The 27,923-nt window shown below is 37.2% G+C and overlaps 1 protein-coding gene across 2 annotated transcripts in view; it reads right to left on the bottom strand.

The window, feature by feature from the left end:
* RELN (reelin) overlaps positions 1-27,923 on the bottom strand; it is a 577,463-nt gene that overhangs the window by 75,680 nt on the left and 473,860 nt on the right. For both annotated transcript variants that reach the window (XM_037057079.1, XM_037057081.1), the window contains exons 32-42: positions 23,166-23,324; positions 22,784-22,972; positions 21,984-22,257; positions 19,203-19,343; positions 18,921-19,098; positions 12,084-12,168; positions 11,023-11,205; positions 8,672-8,843; positions 8,466-8,568; positions 6,530-6,759; positions 352-572 (exon numbers count right to left, since the gene is read on the bottom strand). In XM_037057079.1, coding sequence (XP_036912974.1) covers positions 352-572; positions 6,530-6,759; positions 8,466-8,568; positions 8,672-8,843; positions 11,023-11,205; positions 12,084-12,168; positions 18,921-19,098; positions 19,203-19,343; positions 21,984-22,257; positions 22,784-22,972; positions 23,166-23,324 — 1,935 coding nt within the window. The remainder of the gene's footprint in view (positions 1-351; positions 573-6,529; positions 6,760-8,465; positions 8,569-8,671; positions 8,844-11,022; positions 11,206-12,083; positions 12,169-18,920; positions 19,099-19,202; positions 19,344-21,983; positions 22,258-22,783; positions 22,973-23,165; positions 23,325-27,923) is intronic.

The following is a 27,923-nucleotide window of genomic DNA, read 5'->3' as shown; positions in this document are numbered from 1 at the left end:
AGCAATGAAAGGAATTTGTACTCTGGGAACTTGTACCCTCCACCCAAGAAAATTAGCCCTCCATAGAAATTTTATAAAATTACCATTAGTGAGAAATTACCATTAGTGAGAAGAGAGTGATGAAAATAACCTTAGTTTTTCTTAATTATGTTCTTGTTCACTCTCAATGGCCATTGTTTCAACAACAGAACCCTATAAATTTAGAAGTAAATGAAGACTTGGGTGGTTTCAATTGTACTGATAAATAATGAAATATTAGAGTAGACCTTAATGATTACTTTTATATTACACCTTATGTTTAGTATGTAAATTCTTTCACAAAGCTACATATAATTTATAAGAAAAGATAACCTTCAAAATCATCCTTGAGAAAATCAGGATTTTTGGTGCTTATTTTACAGGTTGGACCTGAGTAGCCAGGATCACATATGCACTTGGTTCCATTGATACAACTCCCATGTCCATTACACATCTCTTCACATTGGGGACCAATGTAGACATTATCAATGGCCCATGTCACTGGCTGAGAGCCAGCAGGGTAAAATCCTTGGTACCATCTGAAACGCACAGATCTGGAAAAGAGGTACAAGTCTTTCAAAATCTCATCCGCAGAACAACATACCTTCAAAGTAAGCACATCTGATCAATGAGCAGTGGGCAGTTACTAGCATGGCACCACACTCAGAAAGAGAAAACATAATTCAACACGTCAGGGACACCAACTCCATTCCTCAGTGGGAGTTTGCCAATAAGGTTCTTGGTTCCAGTAAGCTCTTCCCAATGCTATCACTATGCCAAAATTCCAACTTTTTCAATATTGACTTTCTGGGTGAAGCTTTCTTCATCCTACTATCTGCACTCTGTATAACTAAACTTTTATTTTAATTGAGGTAAAATTCATATAAGACAAAGTAACCATTAACTATTTAAAATATACAATTTGGAGGCATTTAGCAGATTCACAGTGCTGGCCAACCATCACCTCTACAGAGTCCTAAGACATTTTCATCATCCTAAAAGGAAACCCTGTGAGCATTAAAAAGTCCTCCTACTCCCTGCCTCTGGCAACTACTAATCTACTCTCTGTCTCTATGGATTTATTTATTCTGGGTATGAACTCATACAATACATGACCTTTAGTGTATGGCTTGTTCATTTAGCAAATTGTTTTCAAGGTTTATTGATGTTGTAGCAAATATCAGAATTTCACTCCTTTTTTTGACTAAATAATATTCCATTGTATGAGTATACTGTTGAAAAATGCCCTGGCTGGTTTCAGAAGCTGTAACCCCCCATTACTAAAAGACCTTAGGAACATAAGCCACTAAGGAGGCAAAGATTATCTTCCTGGCAGGGGCATTGCCTCTGCCCCCTTTTACTTCATCCTACTTGGCCTCGAGTGGATGACTGATTAGCCAATGATGGGTAAGATTCCTCAAGAGAGGGATGACCTAAAACAGGCATGGTTGTGAAGGGGCCTCCAGGGAAGGACTTAGGGGACTATAAAAAAAGGGGGTGATGGACCCTCACCCCTCGGCTTTGACATAGTCTGAGTCTTCATTCCATCTGTAAGAAATCTCCCAATCTCTTGGCTGCCTTATTCCCCTTGCCTGACTTAAGCCCGAAACAATGCTGAAAGGTAGTGCAGCAGTGGGCAGAATCAGGTGGTTCCCCAGGGCAGTCAGGCCTAAGAAAGAATGCATAAAATCCTGTGAAACCTGCTTTGCTAAAAATGTACTCAATTTTATGATAAGGGTCCAAGCATAAAATGAGTTTGTTTCCCAAAGTTTTATGGTCTTTTAGCTATCTGACCTTGACTCAGAATAAGCCCTTATAGTTCTTTGAATGTTATCTATTCTTTTGTTATTACTGCCTGACAATAATGAATGAGGACCTTCCTTGATGTAATCCTCCCAGAAAGCAATAAAAGCCTGTCCAGGCAGGGGTCAGGGTGCTCTCTCACTCAGAAAGTGGTCATGCTGTCTGTTTTCACCACAGGACTTCTGTAGTCTGTGTTAATTTGTTCATTGCATCCACAACACCTTGGACACGGCTGGCTCAAGTCCTCATCAGTATATCAACTTCATTTATCCATTCACCAGCTGATGGGTATTTGTTTGTTTCTACCTTGTGGCTATTGTGAATAGTGCTTCTGGGAACATTCATGAGGGAGTATTTGCTTAAATACCTATTTTCAATTCTTTTGGGTAAAGTAGTGAAATTACTGGGTCATACAGCAAATAACTAATCACTTAATTAGTTTCTCTTGTTCTCTCTCTTCCATAATTTTGATGAAATTTCCATTATTATAGTTACCACAGGTGCATGTATTTAAAAGCATATCTATTTTCCTTATTGGCTATGAACTCCTAGGGGCCAATCTCCATGCCTTTTTCTTCTTTGCGCCTTCCATGGTACCCCATACAGTATGTAGATACACTGGGTGCTCAAGAAATCTTTGTTGTGTGATTTGTTATGAAAAGCCTTAACAGCCAAACTAAGGTGTTTTGGATTTTATTCTAGTGGTTGAGAGAGTCCCAAAAGATTATTTTAAAGAGAGGAGTGACATGAACATCAGGGTGCATAGGTTCTTTTGGATTGGTGTTTCAACTGGAAAGCATTATGCTGAGTGAAATAGGCCAGGCGGTGAAAGACAAATACCGTATGTATCACTGTTAACAGGAATCTAAACAACAAAACAAACAAGCAAGAAAAATATGAACAATGACACTCAAATATGGAACAGGCTGACAGGGTCCAGAGGGGAGAGGGGAGAGAATCATAGGGGAAAAGGGGAGGGACTCACATGAACAAGTATAAAGGCCACATGGACAATAACTAAGGGTGGGGGGTGGAAATGGGAGGGAGGTGAGGAGCACTGGGGGAGCTAGGGCTGGGAATATAAGACAGAAAACTGTACTTGAACAAGAATTAAATAAAAATTAAAATTAAAAAAGAGAGGAGTGACAAAATCAGATTTATTTTAGATAGGCATCTCTTATTTTTTAATTTTTTTATTGTATCAAAGGTAATTTTTGTTTTTATTTGCAAGTGAATTGTCTTATATTGTTAATGATAACTTAGCCCTTTGGAAATAATCTACATACTTAGGTCAAAGTCCAGAAATAGTTTAGCATATGTTATCATGTACAAAACTCAACTCAGAGAAGAAGAATTTATTTTAGAGGGAACAGATATAGAGAGGGCATATATATTCATTTTGGTATCCTGTGGATCTGTCCAATTTCCAATTATCATAGAAACCAAATACACAATAATTTTGTAAACAGAAATTAGAAGTCAATATTAGAAGACCCCTCATTTCACTGTTTATAGCAAGACTCTAACTATATTAAGCTGCCCCCAAAATGCCAGTTTATAATAAAATTTTACTTTCAAATACTTATCTGAGTTTAGTCTTGGCAAGAAGCTCTTCCTACCTTTTGAACTTTCAGACTGCTGAGTTGAGGGAAATGGCTGGAGTTTTCTTTTGAACAAAAGCTTGCATGGACTTTTAATTTCTTATTTATTCAAATGTTCTGAATACAAATGAGCCACCTTGGTCGGATATTTATTATTGTTCACCTGCCTTGACACAGAAACTGCAAGTGTTATGATAAACGGGCTGAAAGGTCTGGTCTCACTGTGGTTGCCTTCCGCTGAAATCTTATTTTGTAAATTTCTCACTGCCACCCTCCCTGGCGAATGTCAGCATCTGTTCTCCTAAGCCAATGATATTCAAAAGGATCTGTTCTTTAAATGTAAACTTAAAGTTTCAAGCACACAACACTGCTTTCATTAGATAGGGATTTTGGTTGACTCATTATGAAGCTGTATAAAGCAAAACCAATTAGGAGTTTCAAAGAAAAAAGACTTAAGACAAAAAGAACACAAAGGTGATGCGAATAAAATTCAATGGAAGCTCAATACTTACACTTCAAATGTGAATTGATTATATATGGAGGCAAAAATGGCCATTTCTGCACTTGATAAAATACTTTTTATGGTGCCCACTGTCCAGTAAATGCACAGAGAGGGGCACTTTAGACATGGGTTATACATTTTCTTTTTTAGGATCTAGCACTCGTTCCATTATTATGTACCATGCTGAATACAAACCAAGAGATGGTTCACTGAGTTGGAGAAAACTTAACTTTTGCCTTCCAGCAATTCATGCCTGTGTGGGTTTTAAGAATACTTTTAATTCTTTTCCTGAAACAAGGGCTAGACAATATTATGGAAGCAAGTTCTTTTTTGCAGAAATGGTTGAAGGCAGTTTGAAAGATAGCTTTATACCATCAGGAGAGTGGGCATGCCTCTTTAACAGATTTACTTTCTTTTCATAGAAATACATATAACATGCAATACAAATAATATGATGGTCTAAGTCCTGTGCCTTTAAAATTGGGGGAGGTATATTTTAAACTGACACCCTGCACCAGTCAGTGAAAATACAGACCTCTGCATTTTTCTTGTTCAAATTGCCAAATCACATCACCATACCTTATGTGCAAACAGCCTGGTGGACATAACCAAATGCTAAGTGAGGCAGGCTCCATGACACCAGAGCACTGTCCTAATAATGGGTCTCTTCACTCAGAACCTCAGATTGGCAGATCTTTGTGATGTTATTTCCTGCCCTTTTAACTAGTATTATTTCCATGCGGGAACTTACTGAAGCAAGTCTTAGTTATTAAAACAATCTAAAGTCATGGCCTATAACCCACATGCAGAATTGTTTCCTATTTAATGTAATGCTTAGTTGGGCAATGAAAGGAAATTAGAGGTCCATTAAATTAAAAACCTAGAGCTTCTTATACCGTAGTGGTCATAGTATTGGTCATGGGTGCCTAAGTGATTGGCTCTCCAGGCTTTCTCCTGCCTACACTGCCCGTGAGCAGGGATTAGGGGCAGCCATTCTCCTGTTGCAATACTTAGCTTCCTGGCCATAGCTGACAGGTTCAGATTTTCTTTCCAAGAAGTGTGGAATCATGAGTTTCAGAAAATGAGAGCTGTGGGTGCTGAATGATGTTAACATCAGCATGATAAAAATGAGTATCACAACTTTTGCTGCTAATGGCTTCATACTTCCTGAGTGGAGTTGATGTTATTATCCCCCAGCATGTTTCAAATAAATTCTTCCACTTTTTACCATGCCTCTCTATATTTCTTGTAATATATCATATTGAATAATACAACTGATTTTGGACAAAACATTTTTCCTGAGCTACCCATGCCCCGTTTTTTTTTATAGATCAGCTTATCCCCACATCCCTACAGCAGTTTCCTGGTGGTGCTGGCTGAGTCCTCAGCTCTACCTATTCCTATGGTCTCCAGAGACTCTCCTTGACTCCTCAGTTCTCACTTTTAAAGATCCTTGAGAGCATTTTGCTTAGTAATGCTTTTTCAAAAACATTTGAATAATATCCTGCTATAAATAGCAAGAATCACTAAATAATATATTCAACAATGTAAAATATTAAAGCCCTTAACAATCAAATTATTAAAATTATGTGGATTATATGAAATATAAACAGATTTATGTTAAAAAACTTCAGACTTTTGAAAATTCCCTTTTGCCTTTTTGGAAAAGTACTAGTAATTTTGCTTGAAGACCTAAGACTTCTAATCATGATATTTCATGTTAGGAATGTAAATCTATTTCCATCTTCAAGTATGATATTAATACTTTCTTTTTTTTGATGCACCTTGAAATTATAAATTCTTTATTCAGAGGGCAAAGACAAATTTGAGGCAGGCTGCTTTATTGACTTCCTCTCTTTATTCACTTATACTATTAGTTTCATTTTTTTGAACTACACTTTTCATTTCATTTCTGTTAGAATTGAAATCTTTTGTCTTCAAATAGATTTTCAACAGGAGAGTCAAATACAGGGTGAGGCAGAAGTAGGTTTATAGTTGTTCATACAGAACAACTGTGATAATTGATAAATAACAATACAAGAATAAACTCTGTTTCATGTACTCATAACTGTAAACTTATGTTTGCCCACCCTGTATATATAGCAAGAATGCTGAGAGAGGTTGAAAAACTAGAAATGCCTGGGGGAAGAGTGCTAACAATTTTTTCTGAGACACTAGAATATTCTGTGGGCTTCCATGCTCCACATGTGTCTTCTCCTGGTGTGAGATACATAGGTAGATATTTGAAAGTCATACAATTCTAACTGCATTTATATTGTGAAGAAGAAAGGAGTGGGGAAGGGTCACAACATTAGGGGAAAACCATCTTTCTGTTGCTTCCTAATTTATCTAATAAAGACTCATGGGGACACGAATCCTCCAACAGAGTACAATCCCCATGCACTCTTTTAAATCTATCTCCACACCATAAATTAGTAGTATACTAGCTCAGTGTCCTACGTTTTAAACATGTATCAGTCTGTCTTAAGTGGAGAACTGAAAAAGAACTGTAAGGTGGAGATTTCCCCCTGATAAAGTCAATGATGATGTCCGGAGGAAAACTGTCAATGAAAACTAAATGTGGCATGAAGCAGCGTGTTCTTACCCGCAAAGGTGCAGTTTCCCGAAGTGCACAACCTCTCTCCTCCAGCCCTGGGTGGTTCCCGCATAGTAGGTGCTGCTTGGGTGGTGCTCAGTGGAGCACAAGGAGCTGACGTGGCTGCTGCTGTGGTAGCAGAGAGGGAGCAGCAGGTGCCAGGTCGCCCCGAAGTCCCGTGAAAATTCCAGTCTTACTGGGTCAGCAGATGAGCTATCAGTTGAGCACCCAACATTGATCTTGGGGAAAAAGAAAAAAAAAAAGGATTCAGATTACCTCAAAGCAACAAGCCTTGAAGTGATCCACCATTTCATTACTTCTTGAGTTTGTTTTCCTGGAAACTGTCTTGCTGAAATATTTAATACTATGAAATTCTGTTTTGCTTGAATAATATCATATATTACCTTTAAATAATATTTTTTTTCATAAAGAACCTCAACGGGTCTCATGAAAAATTTATTTCCACTCATTTTATTAAAAACTAGAAAGTGGGTAAGGCAGAGGCAGGCACAGAATTCCAAATCTTACCTTTGGCCTGCTTTCATAGCCAAACCAAGCAAATAGTAATGGACAGACTACTTCCCTAATTCTAACCATGAGGTTTGTCAAGTCTACTAGACAGGGAGATCTTCTATTTTCATTCTGGTGACAACTTCAGAATACACATAACCCCACTTTTATACAAGGAGAATCTTCAACATGTATTTAATATTAAAATGCCATTTCCCTGGCATGGGGAGAACAGTCTCAGAAAGACCTTTTTCACCAGTGAGGAAATAATCATTCCATTCCACTTCCCATGTAAATGAAAGTAAAACTTAATTACATAAATGCATGTGATTTTGTCTATGTTTTCCTCTTCCCATTGGATTTAACACTTTTGTGCTCATCATAGCAATCAGATCAGATATATTTATATCTATATTTATATAACATTGATTGTTGTTGAATTTACTACTCTTACTTTCTGGTGAGTAAACTGTTGAGATTTGATAACCTTTTCAACTATAGGCATTGGTTTCTATCTGCATTCTTTGGATAACAGAACTCTTAAGGGCCAAAGGTGCTACTTGTTACTAACATTCAAAGCATAACTGTTAGAAAATATAACAGAAAGTTATACAGGTAACATAGTAAAGTCAGAAAATATAACAGAAAATTTAGAATACATACAGAATAATTTCTTTGCTAAGGCATCATTTGGTCCCTGACTTTTAAGATGAAAGAGACAACTCTAATTTAGGGAATACAGAAAAGTAATCTAAAATAAGTATTTAAACCTGTGTTGATGCCATTAGGCACTATTTTAAGTAAGTCTGCCAAATGGCTGGTATGGACCTGATATGACACAAGTATCTTTGGAAGTTAATACTACTGAACATTGGTGTAATACACCTTGGGTTTTGCTGCTTTTATCTAAGATTTTAAAATACATAAAGGGTTTTTAATACATAATTTGTTTTCTTGAAAAATATAGTTCATAAATATTAATGAAATAAACAGAGAAATTATAAAAACAGTACAGCATTATTTTATCAGTAAAATTCATGACACCATGGTAAATATTACATAAATGTGTTGGCATAATAGAGACTATAGTTACATTGACTTAGGTCCTAAATGACACACAAAAATTATGAAAATAATAATATTAACATAGTGTAGTCCTTTTTATATTTATAATGTTTAAAATAATTTAATCAACTTCCCATTATAGTAGTACATGGGGAGATTCTTTCATAAATAAAGGACAAAAATAAAAAAATAAACCTTAGAATGACAATTGGTTCTACTAATAAAAATGAATTATGATATAAAACCTCTTTAGTCCTTGTATAGAAACAGAAAGCCATGATGCATGAAATTATATGAGATTTCCCTCTTCTCTCCTAGGTTTTGTACAAGATAAAATTTAAAGTATTCCTGTTGGAACAAAGCCACGTACCTCAAACTGTATGATGGTGTTCTCATTTACACTGAGGTCCCGAGTGGTAATGGAGTGCTCACCCACTTCATTTGAAACAAACACCATGGCTGAATCTTCCTCGCTGTTATACAAAAAAAACAACAAGGAATCCATTTGGGCAAGAGTTCATTGTGATTTGTATAGAGCAGTCGTTTCATTTTTCGGTTTCTGAATTCAATACTTACGGTGCTCCCTTTGAAGAATATGGGCAATAGAGACCAATGTTACCACCAGGGTAGAAAAACCAATTGTCTTCTCTGGGCCCAAAGTCAAATGTATCCAGAAGCATTACAGGGTTGTTTAAATTATTCCCATCAATAATGAAGTCATCAATGATCCAGATTTCTTCTTTCTTACCTAAAGCATTTTTGGATAAAGCAAGTTATTTCAGTGGTGAAAATCAGATGGACATTTTGCTCATTGGAAGAAGGTAGAGAACAGAAGGAACTCAGTAACTACAGGTTAACCATATGCCTCTGCACAAAGCAATACTAACTATGTAACAGTGTATTTACAGTGATTATACTAACAGTGTAAAACAAATTAAGCTTTCAGTCATATTAAATTGACATAAAATGGAACAGCCTTTTAAAAAATATTTTATTTATTAATTTATAGAAAGAGGGGAAGGGAGGGAGAAATACAGGGAGAAAAACATCAATGTGTGGTTGCCTCTCATGCACCCCCAAGTTGGGGCCTGGCCCGTAACCCAGGCATGTGCCCTGACTGGAAATCGAACCTGCAACCTGCTGGTTTGCAGGCTGGCACTCAATTAACTGAGCCACACCAGTCAGGGCAGTATGGAGCAGACTTATTAATTTAAAAAAATGTGACAAACAGCTTGTGAAAATGTGTTGTCTTTTTTGTCATAGTGATGCTACTGACCCTCCCACTGGCAAGAGTGAGCTCTGAGTTTGTTTTTGTGGTTTTGGGGAATATATAAGACATCTGGATCTGTGAGCATGGGTAGTCAACCTGCAGGCTTAGAACAGGAGGTACACTCCGTAGTCTGTTCAAGGAGCAACTTATGACTTTTTAGAGTTAACCTATGGTTCAACACCATACTTTTGTCACACTAAGGACCATGGTCATTAAAACATTGCCTAATGTATAACTTTATTTGATTGTTAAAAATGACACAGAATAAAATACTCTGCTATATACTTTATTTTTTCTTAATGCTTTTAAAAACATTTATGTTTATTTAAATATATGTAGAAATATACAGAAAACTAGAGTTCCATTCTATGACTTAGGCTGGGTATTTAAGGAAGATATTACTAAATAGATAAGAAAGGCAAATCCAGGCCACTTTTGTAAAACAAACAAACAAACACTGTTCACATTGAACTGGAAACAGGGTGATGAGACCATGCCAAGCAGAAACCTCAAGATTTCCCAATATTGGTTTTTCACCTATTTTTAGTATGATTCTTATTATGATTTAGTATGATTCCTATTTTTAGTATGATTCTTACATAATATAAAAAAACATCTGTAAACAGGTGCCTGTTGAAAGAACCTGATGATTTAAATGGTCATTTCTCTTTCTCTCTATCTTTTTTTCTCTCTCTCTGCCTCTTCATATATAGTTTTGAAAGCAGTTGGTGAAAACAATAAAGAAAAATTAGGTAAATATTAAAACATAACACAAAGACAATATCCTCTAGGTTGTAAAACAGGTTATATTCTTTTTAGAATGTTTATTTGGTCTAAATATAAAAGATTATATTTAATATAAATATAAAAAGTCCAAAACATAAAAGATTATGCTTTCTGTTCACAACAAGTTAAAAACACGTATTTTGACTTATTAGTTATAAAGGAAATACTCAAGTTAAATTTTAGAAATGGCAGCACATTGTTGTTATTTATTTCTGCATTACCTCTGCATAGAATCTACTTAATGTGATACCTCCATGCTTATACAGGCCATTAAGTGCATAATTTGGTAGAGTTTGGTCCTTTATAATCAGCAGTAAATAAAAATATATGATGTGGTAAACATTAAAAAATGTAAAATCATTTTCTTTAATCATTTCAAAATTTATTAAATTATGCATTCCCATTAACCTATCAAATGAAACAAGTATATGTGATAAAAACATTTCATTTTTCTGCATTATTTGCTTGGTGTAAATCCCTCTCACTCATCATAGGAATTTGTTGTAATATTCTATCTCACTAATAAAATGCCACACTCAAAGAGCTATGTATTCCTAAGCAATTTCAGCAAAAATGTAGTTACAGTTGATGAGTGCCTAATGGTAATCCTGGATTATTTTTTAAAAACCTTAGATCTGTGACAAGATTCAGCTATATGTTACATCATCAAGAGAATTTATGAGTCAAATATGAAGAGACGATAAAGATACTCAGAAAGTTAAATACTCATTGGGACTTCTCAAAGTGAAGCATGTAAAATGTGTGTGATGAATAGCTAAACCACTCAGTTGATACACACTTCATCTCACTTTAGAAACAAACATGTTAACATGCCACAGTTTTCATCAGAAGAGAACATATGCATTTTTACCATTATTGTAAGGTTGCCAGAGTCTGAATCTTGTAGCATTGGTTTGGGCAGTGGATGGCAAAGGAACATTAATGAAAAGTATGTTGGTCATTTGAGGAAAATAAAATTCATCCATCAGGTGCCAAGTGATGCCCCCATTGACAGAGAATTGTAAGAGAATGGAGTGTGACCTCTCTGGAGTACCTAGGAATAAGATAACACAAGTGTAAAGTAAATTGTGCTAAAAATGGGAAAACAGTATGCTCTTAGACTATTCTTTTGGTATCAATACATAAGCTGATATATATTCACTTAGAGGTTGTATAGTCTCAGTGTGTAAGAGGCAACTTAAAGGGATGACAGGTTGAATTTTCTGTATGAATGTATTTTAAAAACCAACAAATCTTGAATTTTCACATAATAGCATCTCTCTCTTTCCAGCTATACACACACATCTTTCTGTGTTTTACTTAGGAAATATGACATAAAAGATTTTTGATTCTACAGGCACTGCAACTTTACGAAGGGTCAAACATTTAAAGATTGGGATACAATAAAAAATCTACTTGAAAATTTATTATATCCAAATGACATTATTTGTCAAGAAAGTTATTTAGTTAATATAGAAGGTCAGAATGACAGAGTTGGCTTTTTTTGAATTCACATCTATAAAGAAAAACAAAAATTTTTTATAAGTTAAAAAGTTATGCTAATTTTTATTTTATAATTATAAGTTAAAAATTGTAAGTTGTATAATTTTTAACTAAATAATTCTTACAGCTAGAAAGTAGTGGTAGAAAAAGATTCAGGGACATGATGATAAATTTACCCAGCACAGAACTAGGATGATTACTATAGCTATATGAAATTATTATAAAATCACTAATCCTGCCCTTACATTAAGATGAATTTTATTATAGAAAAACATTTGTGAATATTTATGTACTCAAATTTGTTAGCTTTTCCATGCAATAAAATTTATGGACCTCAAATACATTATTGTGGATGATGAATTGCACATGCATGCATGGGGGGTTTTCTTGAAGGGAAATAATAAAATCATACTCATAGAAATGACTTACCTTTTGCTATAAATCTAAGGGAAAACTGGACATACATGGTATTGGTACAGTCTAGATCTCTTGAAATAAGCATCCTTAGTCCTTCCTGAAAGCAAAAACATATGTTAAGTAATCTTATTTCATTTGAAAATTATTCTTTTGATTTTTCCACATCTAACATGGATCAGCTAAATAACTGACATGTAATGATCAAGAAGCCATATTTGGTCCAGTTTAAAAAAAATGTATTGGGAGATGTGGACAGCTACATGCAAAAAAATGAAACTTGACCACCAACTTACACAAAACACAAAAGTAAACTCCAGATGGATAAAAGAAATATAAGTCACAACTCAATAAAAGCCCTAGAAAAGAACATAGGAAAATTTCAGATATTCCATGCAGCAATATTTTCACTGATATGTCCCCTAGAGCAAAGGATATGAAGGAAAGAATAAACAAATGGGACCTCATTAAATTAAAATACTTCTGCATGGCTAAAGAACACAGCATTAAAATGAAAAGAAAACCAACTATATGGGAAAACATATTTGCCAATGATACCTTGAACAAGAGTTTAATCTCCAAAATATATAAAGAATTCACACAACTACATTCCAGGAAGACAAATAATCCAATTAAAAAATGGGCAAAGGACCTTAACAGACACTTCTCCAAGGAGGACACATAGAGGGCCCATACACATATGAAAAGATGCTCAGCATCAGTAGCCATCAGAGAGATGCAAATTAAAACCACAATGAGCTATCACTTCACACTGGTCAGAATGGCTATCAAACAAACAACATACATACATACAAACAACATACATACATTCAATAAACAACAAGTGCTGGTGAAGTTGTGGAGAGAAGGGAACCCTAGTACACTTTTGGTGGGAATGCAGACTGGTGTAGCCACTGTGGAAAACAGTATGGAATTTTCTCAAAAAACTAAAAACTGAATTGCCTTTTCATCCACAACTCCACTGCTGGGATTACACCGTAAGAATCCTAAAACACCAATCCAAAAGAACCTGTGCACCGCAATGTTCATAGAAGTGTTATTTATAATAGCCAAGTGCTGGAAAAAGTCTAAGTGCCTATCAGTAAATGAATGGATGAAAAAACTGTGGTACATTTAGAGTTCAGGCCAAGATGAAGGCATAGATAAAAACACTTTGCCTTCTTTCACAACCAAAAGAAGAATAATAACCAATTTAAAACAAAAATCAACCAGAAATGCCAGAGAATCAAAATTCATGGAAGTCCAACAACCAAGCAGTTAAAGAAAAATTCATCCAGACTGGTAGGAGTGATGGAGATGGGCAGCCAGGGCAGAGAGGTTGAGTGGCAAGGCAATGGACCAAGTGGGTGAGGCAGGGGCTGAATGACCAGGAGGTCCCACATTTGCATGTGGGTAAGCCAGGAGGAACAACTAGAGAGAGAGACAGATGAGAAACCCAGGGTTTAAGCGACAGAAACTAGAGGCTCAAAACCTCTGTCTGCAAAAACTTGTGGGGGTTTTGGCAGTGGGAGAAACTCCCAGTCTCATAGGAGAGTCCAGTGGAGAGGCTCATGGAGTCCTAGAATGTTTACAAACCAAACCACCCAGCAATCAGCACCAGAAGGGCCCAATTTGCTTGTGGGTAGCAGTGGAAGTAATTGAAAGTGGGGCAAGAGCTGAGCAAGTGGCTTTGTTTCCTTTCTGACCACTCCTCCACATACAGCACCATAATGCATTGATGTGGGTTGCCCTACCCTGATGATTACCTAAGGTTCTGCCCCTCAAAACTTAACAGGAGCACCAAGACAAACAAATATGGCCCAAACAAAAGAACAGATCAAAACTAAGAAAAAGAACTAAGTGATGAGGAGGTAGCCAAGCTATCAGATGCAGAATTCAAAACATTGGTAATCAGGCTGCTTATAAAAATGGCTGAGTATGGTTACAAAATAGAGGAAGAAATGAAAAAATGAAATAAAAAAAAATATACAGGGAACCAACAGTGAAGGGATGGAAACTGGGACTCTGATCAATAATTTAGAACAGAAGGAAGAAATAAACATTTAACCAGAACAGAATGAAGAAACAAGAATTTTAAAAAAATGAGAAGAGGCTTAGGAACCTCTGGGATAACTTGAGACCTTCCATCATCTCAATCATAGGGGAGCCAGAAGGAGAAGAGGAAGAGCAAGAAATTGAAAAATTATTTGAAAAACAATGAAGGAAAAATTCCCCAGTCTGGCAAAGGAAATAGAATTCCAGAAGGTCCAGGAAGCTCAGAGAGGTCCAAAAAAATTGGATCCAAGAAGAAATACACCAAGACACATCATAATTAAGTTGACCAAGATTAAAGATAAGGAAAGAATCTGAAAAACAACAAGAGGAAAGGAGAGAGTTAGATACAAAGGAGTGGCCATCAGACTGTCAGCTGATTTCTCAAAAGAAACCTTATAGGCAAGAAGGAGTTGGAAAAAAGTATTCAAAGTCATGAATGGCAAGGACCGATATCCAAGATTACTCCATCCAGCAAGGCAATCATTTAGAATGGAAGGGCAGATAAAGTGCTTCCCAGATAAGGTCAAGTTAAAGAGTTCATCATCACCAAGCCCTTAATATATGAAATTTTAAAGGGACTTATCTAAAAAATAGAATAAGATAAAAACTATGAACAGTAAAATGATAACAAACTCAAAACTATCAACAACTGAACCTAAAGAACAAAAACAAAAAATAAGCAAACAATTAAAATAGGAACAGAATCACAAAAGTGAGGATCACATGGAAGGTTACCAGTGGGGAGGGGGGAGAATGGGAGAAAAAGGCACAGGGAATAAGAGGCATAACCAGAAGGCACAAAACAATCAGGGGGAAGTTAAGAATAGTATAGGAAATGGAGAAGCCAAGGAACTTATATGTACAACCCATGGACATGAACTGAGACAGAGGGAATGCTGGAAGTTGGTAGTTGCAGTGCAGAGGGGGAGAAAGGGGAGAAAAAAATTGGGACAACTGTAATAGCATAATTGATAAAATATACTTAAAAAACAAAAAAAAACCCTGTGTTACATTTACACAATGAAATATTATGCAGCAGAAAGAAAGAAGGAACTCCTACGCTTTGTGATATAATAGAAGGAACTGGAGAGTATTATGCTAAGTGAAATAAGCCAGGTAGTAAAAGACAAATACCATATAATCTCACCTATAAGTGGAACCTAATCAACAAAACAAACAGGAGAGCAAAATAGGACCAGAGACATGGAAATAAAGAACAAACTGACAATGACCAGAGGGGATGGGAAAGGCAGGTAACGGGAGAAAGAAGGGGAAGGGTGAAGTCAAGCAACATGTAATGAGGACTCATGGAGAAGACAAGGGGGGGACTGAATGTGGGAGCTGTGATGTGGGCAGGCCAGGGGAGAGAAATGGGAGGAAAGTTGGACAACTGTTAATTGAACAATTAAATAAAGTAAAAAAAAATGGATAGTTTCCACTTTCTTAAAGGCTTTCATTACCTATGCCTGAATGACACAATTTCATTATCTCAACTCTTAATCAGACTTTGCTGTGACTATAAAAAGCAGTGCAAAAATGATAGCATTACATATCTATAGGCCTTTTTATTTTATTGTAGTGAGTGGGTATTTATTTATTTATCTGTTTATTCATTTATTTTCCATGACCATTTATCCTCCCTTTACCCTCTTCCACCTCCAACCACCTCTTCCCCCTGCAATCACCACATGGTTGTCTGTGACCATAAGTTCTTTTTCATAAAAAATAGCCTCTGATCACAGCATGCCCTGAAAGGACTAACAAGGAAACAGATGAAAAATGTGCCAACTGCTGCTGCTGGAAGCTGGGAACTAATAGGTAACTTTTTCAGGGTTCCTACAAATCTTAGGAACTTATTACCCCTGTGCACACTCTGACAGCCCCGGGAGCTCTCATTCAGGCTGTCACAATCCCCTCCAGTTGGTCAAGTTAAATAAAGCATAACTAAGCAAGTCCATGTGCCTTGGCGGTAACTGTTCATGCAGAGAAGCCAAAGAAGGAGGAAAATGATCACATTAGCTTTTGTAATTTTTTCTGCTAATTAACTATTTCTGGTTGCCTGGGATTGAGAGCTTCATAGCTTGTTTTATCCATGCATACACAGGATTGCTGTGACATCCAGTAAAATAAAATTTCACTATGCAAATGTCCTATGGTCCAAACGGGCCTTTTAGTTTCTCATCTGTGACTTTTGCATGAAGTGACTCCTCAGTGGTGGAGGGCTGTGTGATACTGAGTGGACACTGCCAACTTATTTCTTAATGATCAATCAACAAGTACTAAATGTAATTTTAGCTAGGCAATGCAAATTCTTCTTCTTTATAACATTTACTATAGAGCACATTCCTCAAGAGCTGACAAATTTTAAATATAACTAATTTTGCAATAGCAACCATATATTGTCCACAACATGCTGTGTTCTAAAATTGACACTCACTACAAGCACCTAGCCCTCCTAAGGGAAAGATATTGTCATTATGTTGCAGGTAAGAAAACAGACATTAAGAGAAACAGTAACAGTTTATAAGTGTAATGGAAGGATTTGAACCTAGACATGTCAGATTCTGAAACTTATCCTCCCTCTTTTATCAGCTGTTTGTTTATTAAATCACCTCTTGGTTTTAAAAGAAGACATCCACATAATATTAAATTTAGATTTTGATAATTATTTGATATTATATGAGAAAGCAACTGCTTTTAAACCCACCCCTGAACTTCATGAAGCATAAATTCAATCTTCCAGGATTGAAGGTTGTCATGTAACAAGTCTTAGATTTCCAGTCTTTGTTTTTCTTTTATCCCAATAACTCACTGTCTGCAGTCTGCGACACCTAATCAATGCCTGTTCTTCTTGTCAGGGTCATCAACTCTTCCTCATGTGCTTATAGACACTGAGCCTTCGATATTTTTACAGCTTGTTTCCATGTGGAGGTTGAGGTTATGGAGAAAGGTAGCTTCTTGAGCTTCTAATGAAAAAGCTTCGAGGTGGTTAATTGATAGATCCAGCTAATAAACCCTCCTTGCTAATATCAAGATAAAGGAATATGAGTGCCCTTCTCCTTTGATCATGGAGTGTAAGTATAAGTTGTTCCATAAAAGGACCTATTTTACACTGCATTTTGTAGGAACAATTTTGTTGGAAGTGAGTGTGATCTACAATATGAAAGTATCTTTCCTTTATATTTGCAGTATGTGTTTACACTTCAGTACTTGACATTGATAATTACATGGTGAATCTGTCAGGGCCTGCTCCTACCTATATTCTAGTTCATGTAGGTATGTTTCCTCTTTCATTCTTTTTCCAGGTTGAGTAATCCATTTGTGCTTAATGTAAGGAATTCTTTCTTTTTTAAATGAGTAAGTTTTTTTCACTGGGTTGAGAGAGAGAGGAAGGGAGGGAGGGAAGGAAAGAATGAGAAAAAGAGAGAGAGAGAGAGAGAGAGAGGTATTTGTTGTTCCACTTATTTATGCAGTCACTGGTTGGAAAATTGTGACAAATTCTTTTGTATCCAATAAAATATTTTAACTGATACTATTCCCAAATCTGTAAACATTAAAAAGGGACTATCATTTCATTTTTCATGAGAGAGTGCCTTTTTAGGTCAAACTACAACCTACTGAATGGCACACACTGAGCCCTCTCTACATCTTGCAGAGCTGATGGATAATATGTCTAAGATGTATAATGCTTGATTGCCCTTGCATTTGGATGGCTAAAGGGGAATATAAAAAACTGTGTCTTCCATTTATAGAATCTAGGTTAATTCTACTGTTTAAAATTTTATCAGGGAAAGATATTTGAATTATGAAAATTCACAGGGCTTCTCCTTTATGGTCTTATCAACTGCTTCAAGCATATCAGAATTGAGCTAGTGGTAATGACAGCTAAAGCCTTAGACAAGACTAAAAACCACACATACACAACACACGCAACAAAACAACAACAACAAAAACCCAGTTCTTCCCACTCTAAAATGTTCTATCTCAATTTCCTGGTTCCCTCATAACTCCTAAGGACTTGTAAATCTGTTAGACTCCCTACGCATTTTTTCTTTCTCATCCCAAACTTGAGAAAACTCTGAATTTAAATAAGGCTGATAGGCATCACCTATTAACTATAATTGAAAAGGTTCCAAGGTGTCTAATTTTCAAGTGTTAGGTGTTAATCATTAAGGTTGCATAGAAGCCCGTGCCGATTTTTGTTAAAGATTTCATTTGCACACCTAGATTAGCTGACTTTCTCATGCTGAGAGAGACTTGATATAGCATGTATTTACATCTGAAGATGTGCCAGCTTAGCACAGAGTGTCACCCAATTAATTGTTATTTCTCTAACCAGATATCTAGGATGGAAAAACAAAAATACTAACAACGCTTGAGAATACTATCTAACTTGATTTAAATCTTTGGTTTTCTCAAGGTCACAAAATTTTTCTATAAAGAAAGCAAAGGCCTTTCATAAAACCACTTAAAATATTGCAAGTTAAATATTCAATAACACATAAAGTGTTACATTATAGAAGTGAAAATTCTAGAAATTGCATCTGCATAATTTTTATATCTATAATTCAAGAAGAAAGTAAAGAAGTCTGAGCATCAAAGCAGAGGAAAAATTTTATGCCTAAGCAATCATAAATAATGCACTGAATAAAAGAGGAAAAATGGTTTGGGCTAGAAGACAATAATTATGTATAAAATAATATATCATCTGAACAGATTCAGAAATGCATCTGTGTGGAGGAGAGACTAGAGAAAGGAATTTCAGTAGTTGTTTAGAGAAGTAGAATATTGTCTGACCCCTTTAAAAACGAGAGATGTTCCAGATTTGATGGTTTCACCATTCAGATTTCCTCGCTCTGCACCATATACTTCGGGCCAAAGGTCAGGATGCAAGTTCCCATTGAAATCGTCCTTAAGAATCGAGGGCAGAGGAATGAAAGGAACACAGTAGGCTCCAGCAAAGCCCTGGTCACACCTAAGAAAAAAGTGAGTGGAGAAAAGGCATTATTTGTGCTGAGTTCAAGAAGCCATTTCTATTTTGCATTATAAAAAAAGGAATTGCCAATTTTATTCACTTACACACAGCGTCCAGCATCACAAATCCCTCGTCCTGAGCACATCCAAGGGCACCCTGAGGATAGCACAACATTATCAATAGCCCAGGTGTCGGCTCCCACAGTGTAGTTGGCCTGAATCCATCTGAACCGGGTCCTGGGAGATCTAACCAAGGAAAACACACTGAGTTTGACAAGAAGCCTTGAAAACATGAGAACATTTATATTTTCTCCTGTTGCTTTCAAGTGCCCTCTTCCAGGTTCCAGGTTCCAGTTCCCTCTTATTTAAAACACTTGATTTTTAAATTTTTTTATTTTTTTAAGATTTTATTTATTTATCTTTAGAGGGGAAGGGAAGGAGCGCGCGAGAGAAATATAAATGTATGGTTGCCTCTTGTGTGTCCCCTGCTGGGAACTGGCCTGCAACCCAGGCATGTGCCCTGACTGGGAATCGAACCGCAGTTGTTTGTTTTGCAGGCCTATGCTCAATCCACTGAGCTAAACCAGCCAAGGCTAAAACACTTGATTTTTCTACCAAGTATTGGGTGCTGTTTCCTCTTACACCATAAACAAGAGTATAGAAAGCAGACTTTTAAAATATTTCACCACTTCTTTCATATAAGAGCCTCCAAACACATGTGTGAGATAGAGAAGTTATTATGAACTATCGATTTGTTGTGTGTTGGAACTACATGCAGATTTTAGTTTTTGCTTTCAGGCTTTCACTGCTATTCAGAATTGGGAAAGAGACCCAGGATGATGAACATGAGGAAAAGTTGGGACCTTACAAAGTTCTTGCCATGAGGTCCCTGTTGTACTGCCCCTACATGGTTTGTGAGAGAGTAAATGGAAGTCCTATTGAACTTCTGCCTCTGATTTGCTCCCTAAAGTTGAGGCCTGGAATGATGTGTTGCATCCCTATATCTCCTATTATACTTGCAACCAGTTATTCGGAATATACTGTCAGAAGATCACTTTATCCAGAAATACGTATAGCCTAATCAAACAGCCACAGCAGCCTCTCGTTTAGGAATAGATTATACAGCAGAGTCTTAGTCAGTTATTTGGAATTTGGAACACAGTCTGCTTTGAGTAGAATTTCAGTAGTAATTTTTTGAGTGCTATTGCCTCCCCTATAAAAGTTCTTCAGCGCTGCTAGCACAGTGGCTCTAAAATGGAAATCTAATCATGTCACCCCTCTGCTTAACACCCCTCAAATTGTTGCTCAACACATGCAATGTCAAGGCCAAACTGCTTCAGAAGATACACATGGTCCCTTCTTCATCTGCTTTCTTTCCTCACAATTATACTCTGACAGCAAGGAATCATTGAACTTCCCATGAACTCATGTTTTTTTCTGGTCCCTCCTATGAGCCCTCTTTGCTTGGGCAAGCTCTACTCATTCATGCTCAGCCGAGACATCAGCTCCTCCAGGAAGCTCTCTCCAAAACACCCCTTTGTTTTAATAATATCCCTGACTATTCACTGTTATCATTTAATATCATAAATAACTGCTTAGATGTCTGTTATCCTAAATAATATATTGTGTCCTGGCATCAGCTTATTTGTGTTATATCAGAAGTCAAAAATACAATAGAGATTTAATAAATGTTTGTTGAATAAAAATAAAGTTAATAAATCAGCTAAAAGGAAGCATCCTTTAAAGCTCTGGAGTCCATGGAAAACTATTTTAGGTTAAATTTTAAATGTTTTGGTTTCATGAATTGTTTTCTGATCTCTGGTTGTGCTTTTCTGAATCAAAATTGAACCAGGAAAACAAGAAACACTGTAACTTTTTAATACAGAGAGAATTTGACGCAAAGAATTTATGCACAGTTAGTGGCAAAACTGAGAAGCCAAGAAGCCAACAGGGGCAGTGAGGAAAGCAGAGTTAATCAAAATCAGGTAGCTACTACAAGTACAAAGTTGGAGGAACAGAGGGAGGAGATGCTGCCACTGTCCAGGGGTCAAGGTCACATGAAGGGCCATCTGTGTAGCCACTGAAGTTGGCCAACATTCACTTGAGACAGAAAAGGAGAGGGAGGAATATTCTGGGTTACCTCTACTTCCACCCTCCAATCTCTTGCTAGTGTCTGCCACTGTCTAAATCTATCAGGAAGCCAGCAGATACAGGAGGCAGGCAAATGCAGCCATTATAATGAGGCAATTCAGAACAGAACAGTGGAGGGGAACGGCAGGGGCCTGGGGGAGCAGCCCTGGATAGCACAATGTCCAAACAGCCACCATAGTACACCTTAGTGCCTAGAAAGATCCTAAAATATCCAAATGCCTACACCACAAAAATAGGAACCTGCTATATGCCTAATACAACTCTTGAATGTGATCTGAAGTGCAGGTGAGGGGAAGAAAAAGGTAAAACGATATGAACATTCCCAAGGAACCAACCTTTCATTCTTAGTGTGACAATGAGAGTTCAAACAAACAAATGGACAAAAAACTGAAGATACTTTTCTATATGTGAGGATTTCACATACTGTTTAATGTGCATAAATATCTGTCTAGTTATTGGGAAGATACTTATTTTTACAACAGTTTAAAAATGAAATCTGGTAGGCAGCCTTCATGTTGCTGACGAACAGCAAAGTTCAGCCTTGAAAAACTTTTAGAACTCCTAACCATATTTAAAAATTGCAACCCAAAGCATCTTGCACTTTTTTTCCCTGGCACATTCTGTGCATAATTTTCATTGAGGAAATAATGGAATTGCCAAGTGGGATCACAATTATTTTTAAATTAGGTGACAGAAATCTAAAGTTCTGACATGCAGCCAAATGACAATTCTCACATGGTAAAGGGTGGAAGGTAGACAGTGATCCGCTTCCAATTCTGGAACCTTTCCGAGGTGTAAATTGAACTCTCTGTGTAGTGCAGACAGCCAATGGTCGGAGGAACACACTCTTGGGTGACAAGATGCCAGTCCCTGCCATTGTTCAGAGAATACTGGAGTTGTACGCTGTGGGAGTTGCTGAAGGGCTTGCTACAGCCCATGCTCATTTCAAACTGCAAGAAGGTCGATGCTGACACGTGAAAGTCCCAGGTCTCAGCATAACGAGGTTTTCCTACAAAAAGGAAAAATTTAATGGGCAGTGTATAATTGTGCTCTCTTTTCTTATTTAGCATTTATGCTTGCCATGGACACTTTCAGTAGCTAATGAAAATCATGTCCTATTAATGCTTCATGTGTACTTTGACTTTATGCCTTATGGTAAATATTTTTATTTGGTTATCACAGACTTGAAAGTATAGAAGGCGGCTAATTGGAAAAACTTCACTACATTGAGAAGAGCTAACATTGAGTCTTAAGTCTGTAATTCTGCAGATTAGGAAACATAGGAATGTTTCCAGACAGACATATTTTGCTCTTCTTTTAAGAAAACTTAGTTGTATTATGTATGCTCTGTGAAAGACAGTTCCAGTGAAAACTGTCAATGGGTGAATCAAGTTATATTAGAGGACAATACAACTTTTTCCTCCTCATGACAGGCAGTTACGCACACAGTTTTGCATTAGAGAATCTCCTCTTGGGTTTTAGTTAATTCAGTCCTTTAGTTAATTAAATATTCTCCCTTAAGTGAAAATATATACCCATGTTTTCAGTGAATATCAGAGCAGTATCCATAGACAGACAGTCAATGCCAACTTGACCTCCTTGGATTCGATACCAGTTGGCTTGCAAATCTATAGAGCCATCAAATTTGTCTTGAAACCCAGTTTGAGAGCTGTCATTCATTCCTACAAGGACATCATCCAAGGCCCACTGGGCTGAATGTTTCCCTGAAATCAGATGAAGAAGGGCAGTTAGAGAAAGTTCATTATTATACAATATATGTATCTTTATGATCATGCTTTAAAAACAAATTGTGTAGAAATTGATAGCAAATTAAGAAACACATAATACAATGTAGCTTTAACTATATAATCTAAATGCTATCAGGAAAGTTGGGGTGAGAGGTGAGCAGTAACTTGCCATGTTGGGGTTGCCACCATCGAAAAGCCGTCGCGGGTGTCTTCGCCTCCCGTGGCAGGTCAATGGAAATGATCTGTGGTTCCAGAAAGGACATGAAGTCCAACTCTCGAAGCAAATGCCAGACTATTCCATTGTCGTTTGAATACTGAACAATAAGCCCTGAGTTAAAAGACATAAATCCAGTTACTTGGACAGCCTTCCTAGAGGCAAAAAAGGCAACGAACAGTATTTTCTAAATGGCAAGACTGCAGCAGAAACTTCAAATTGCATCTCATAGAATGAGGGCACATTCATCTAAGTTCCAAGGAATGAATTAGTAGACCTGAAGGCTCATCAATTTCCTGACAGTTTCTAAGGCACCAACTCCGAGCAAATGGGGAAAAAAATACATAAGCTCTTTTAAAGACCACTCAGCTTTGTATGAGCAATGAGTAGGTTGGTAAAGGGAACATAAAAATCCACTCTGGATTGTGTATTTGAATTTTAGATTCTGTCCTGATTATTACAGTCTCATATCATTATTATATACTCAGAAGAAATATCACAATCTCCTCAGCACAAAATCTAGCAGTGCTGTTTTCTGCCAAAGCCCCAGATAGTAAGCAAGGCCAGATTTGAAATTCTATTATACAGAAGGCTCCTTTACCGGCATTCCACACTTTGTCAGACCCTGGTCACTGAAGTCTAAACAAAGCCAAATCATTAAACGGCAAAACAGAAGACCACACTCCTTTGTGTCACCCTTTCCACTTTCACTCCCCCTCCATTCAACATCCCTCTGCCCATCACTAGAGTGACACGATTTAGGGACCCGCACATTAAAGTTTGTGGGACCTCATGTACTACCCCTGCTATTTCTCCTAGAAATATTTTTATTTTAAAAAAGGACATATGGAAAGGGTAATGTTGAATGCAAAGGAAAATTGCTAATGATGAAACAGTGAAAAGCAACAGTAGATACGATACACACATACACACATATTTGACATCTATATGATTGCCTGTTCCATAACTGATCCTGAAATGGACCTCCATATAAATAATTATGGTGGGATACTAAAGTAATTTCTGAATATTCACAGAAACTGTGTCTAGTAAAGTTGTATTTATGTTAATTTTATTATATTCTAATCTTTTTGGAAAATGTTTAATTATTCATTGTGCATACAACAACTTTTTAATCCCCTCATTATTAACTGACCAGAATATTTCAATCCTTTATCATGCTGGATAACAAAGAGTTTACTAAAATTAAACTTAAAGAAATATTATAATAAAATATAAACAAAGCCCTTTAAGGCTAATTGATAGCACATGGAATTACTGTCACTGTATCCGACAAGAGATATAGGCAGGAACAATAATGCCCAATATGCAAAAAATTAGAAATCTTAGGAGAATCGATTCTCCCATATTTAACATAGAAGAAATCATCATTTTTAGTGAGAGGATAAAAATAGCTCAAAGAATAGGAACTCTTTGGGGAGATAGTATGCTGTATACGGGTGTAGAGATGGGCTTCACTGGGTGGAGGTAACACCCATGTGTTGGAGAAGAGAGAGAGCTACATCAAAATCTTGAAGAAAATGGAAGTTAGGCTGCTTTTAGTGTTTATTCTCATTAAGTCGAGGAGTGTCTGGAAAAACTCCAATCTCCAATCTTTGATGCTTGCTCAAAATACGCCCTATGTGTTTTTAATACGATTTTGGGAGGCAGAAAGAGCAGGCACTTCAAAATTGGGTTTTACTTGTGGCTATCAATTTGTGTAGCTATGGTTTTTATTTAATAAGGTGAGTGGTGGGGTTAGGGGAGAGAGTAATTTAGTCATCTGGGTGATCTATTCAGGAGGTAGACTAGAGTAGCAGAAATTAAGCAACATGACAATAAAACCCTTTCTAATATCTTCTACTTGAAAGTATTGTCCAAGGACCAGACCCTTCATCAGCTGGGAACAGGCTCTACCTTCCATGGTTTTAAAACATGTCCCTAAATTCTTTGACATTCCTCACTTCAAGAAGTGGAGCTTAATTCTCCTCTTTTTGAGTGAGGCTGGATATAGTAACTTGCTTTTAATAAACAGACTATGGTAGGGATGACAGCATGTGACTTTTGAGACTAGGCAGTAAGAGGGGTTGCACTTTCTTCCCGGATCTCTCTCGTGATCTCTCACTCTGAGGAAAGCCAAGCAGGTAATAAGGACACTCAAGCAGCCTATGGACAGGTTCACACAGTGAGATACTGAGGCCTCTTGCCAACAGCCCTGTGAGTTGTCTCGGGAATATTGCAGATCCTCCTGCCCTAGCTGAGTATGCAGATGGCTGCACCCTGTCTGGCTTTTATCCTGTGTGCAGCCTCCTGAGAAATCCTGAGCCAGAACCACTCTGCTAGGCTGCTCCTGAATCTCTGACTTACAGAAATTGGACAATAACAAATGTTTGTTGCTTTCAGCTGCTCAGTTTTGAAGTAATTTTTTAGGTAGCGCACCAGCCCAGGCCTACTGAATCAGAATCTGCATTTGAACAAGGCTCTGAAGGGATCCAGATGTACATTGAAATATGAGAGGTGTGGCTAATGAGGTCTGTACTCCATTTGGTTTGTTGCTTTTCTCCTCATTACTTTTTTTAGGAGAGTCACAAACACCTTCAAGCAGTAATGCAGTCCGCAGTGATGAGAACTCCCTAATTCCAAAGGACAATAAAGAAGTGCATCCCCGGTAAGTACAAGAGTGGAGAAATGAAATAAGGGGAAACAGCAATCAATCTCCATATTTTATGTCAATTGCTGAGCCTCATTAGCTGTGTCATCCAACACATTGCACATCTGACCAAACCAAGCTGTTTTAGCTCATCTACTGAGAGTCATGTAAAACGTTTCTCTCTTAAAATTACAACTCCATCTGCATTCTCCCTAGTCTTACTGAAAATAGCCTGATTTTTACTTTAATTCCAAATATGTAAACTGAGACTTTAGCGTGAGTAAGTAAAAAATCTTTAGATTTAGAAAGATTTAGATTTACATTTTAAGAACTAGTATTTTTAAAAAATCAAAGATTTTATATATTTATTTTTAGAGAGAGGGCACAGGAAGGAGAAAGACGGAAACATCAATATGTGGTTGCCTCTCACAGGATCCCTACTAGGGACCTGGCCCACAACCCAGGCATGTGCCCTGACTGGGAATTGAACCAGTGACCCCTTGGTTTGCAGACCTGTGCTCAATCTGCTGAGCTATACTAGCCAAGGCTTAACAACTGTTTTTTAATAAAAGGCTAAAAAATGCCCATGGGATGTGAATTATATGGCCAGCAGTGAGTTCAAGAAAATGACTCAAGAGTAACTGGGCAAAAGTTTCTTTTTCCTGTCCTAGCTGGTGTGGTTCAGTGGATTGAGTGCTGACCTGAGAACCAAAGGGTTGCTGGTTCAATTCCCAGTCGGGGCACATGCCTGGGCTGCGGACCAGGTCCCCAGTAGGGGCTGCTTGAGAAGCAACCACATATTGATGTTCCTCTTCCTTTCTTTCTACCTCCTTTCTCCTCTTCCTAAAAATAAATAAATAAAAATTTAAAAAAACCCTTTCTTCTTCCCAAAGGGATCCTGAGGGAATTTCCTTCAAAGGGCATGTAACAGCAACGTAATCAGACATTAAGTGGGGTGGAGAGCCTCATACCTATGAAGAGTGGATGCTCCTTGTAATACTTTGCTCAGAGGTCTTGTTTGTTTGTAGCTCATATACAAATGCACATATGGATTTGTAATTTTGAGAAGAGTTATACACACAATTGCCACACTATCCCAACCACAAACTGTTTTAAAATAGTAATTTTATTAAAGGGGTTAAAGAAAAGATCAAAATACCTTACTGATCAGGAAACAAGAACCTGAAGACAGGACTGTGTCCTTTTTTGCACTCTTCAAAGCTCCTATCTCTGCATGGGCAAAGTATGTGCTAGAGAAATAGTCATTTCTCCAAACTTTATATACTTTGTGTAGGTCAATCTTGTAAAAACTCACCATGGTACACTGTTGGCTGACCTAAAACTTTCAGCTGGTTTCCACACACACGGATTCAGACTTCATCTCCTTACCAAGGCCAGCACGACCCTGCATGGCCCAGGTCCTGTCTGCCCCTTATACAGACCACTGTTACAGACCAACCTCTTTGAGTGGCAAGCCACACTGGCCTTCTTTCTGTTTCTCCAACACCACAGTTCTTTTCTACCTCCTGGCCTTTGCTGTTTCTTCTGCCTGGAAAATTTTCCTTGAGCTGTGCTGGCTCCTTCTCATTCTTTAGATTTCTATTTAAATGTTACCTCCTCAAAAAGACCATTCTACCCCCTCTCAGACCATTCTATCTAAATCAACATCTCCCTGGCATATGTTTACTTTCTGTCTCATCAGTTTATTTATTTTCATCTAGATCATCAATCTAACATCTGCTTATTTCTTTTCTTTATTGTTTATTTCTAATTCTTGTCACTAAAAATCCCCCTCCTTAAGGGCAGGGGTTTTGTCTGCTGTGGTCAATAGGGCCACACTGGTTCTTCCCCATCTGGCAATGGCAACTTGCACTTCCTGTCCCTGTCAATGCACTCTCTCTTTCCACTTGCTACATGGCTGACAATATCCAGAATCTACCTGGCAGCTGCTTCATTATTCTGGGTGCTGGAATGAGGACCTCAGATGAAAAGGAAAAATCTTTTCATTTTTGTTTTAATCCACTGAGATTTATTTAGAGGGCTGTTTGTTATTGCAGCACAAC

The sequence above is a fragment of the Sturnira hondurensis genome, unplaced genomic scaffold (genome assembly GCF_014824575.4).
Source record: "Sturnira hondurensis isolate 20B ecotype Veracruz unplaced genomic scaffold, ASM1482457v3 Scaffold0009314, whole genome shotgun sequence".
Lineage (NCBI taxonomy): Eukaryota > Metazoa > Chordata > Mammalia > Chiroptera > Phyllostomidae > Sturnira > Sturnira hondurensis.
The sequence above is the reverse complement of the archived record's forward strand: the minus strand, read 5'-3'. Positions and strand labels throughout refer to the sequence as shown.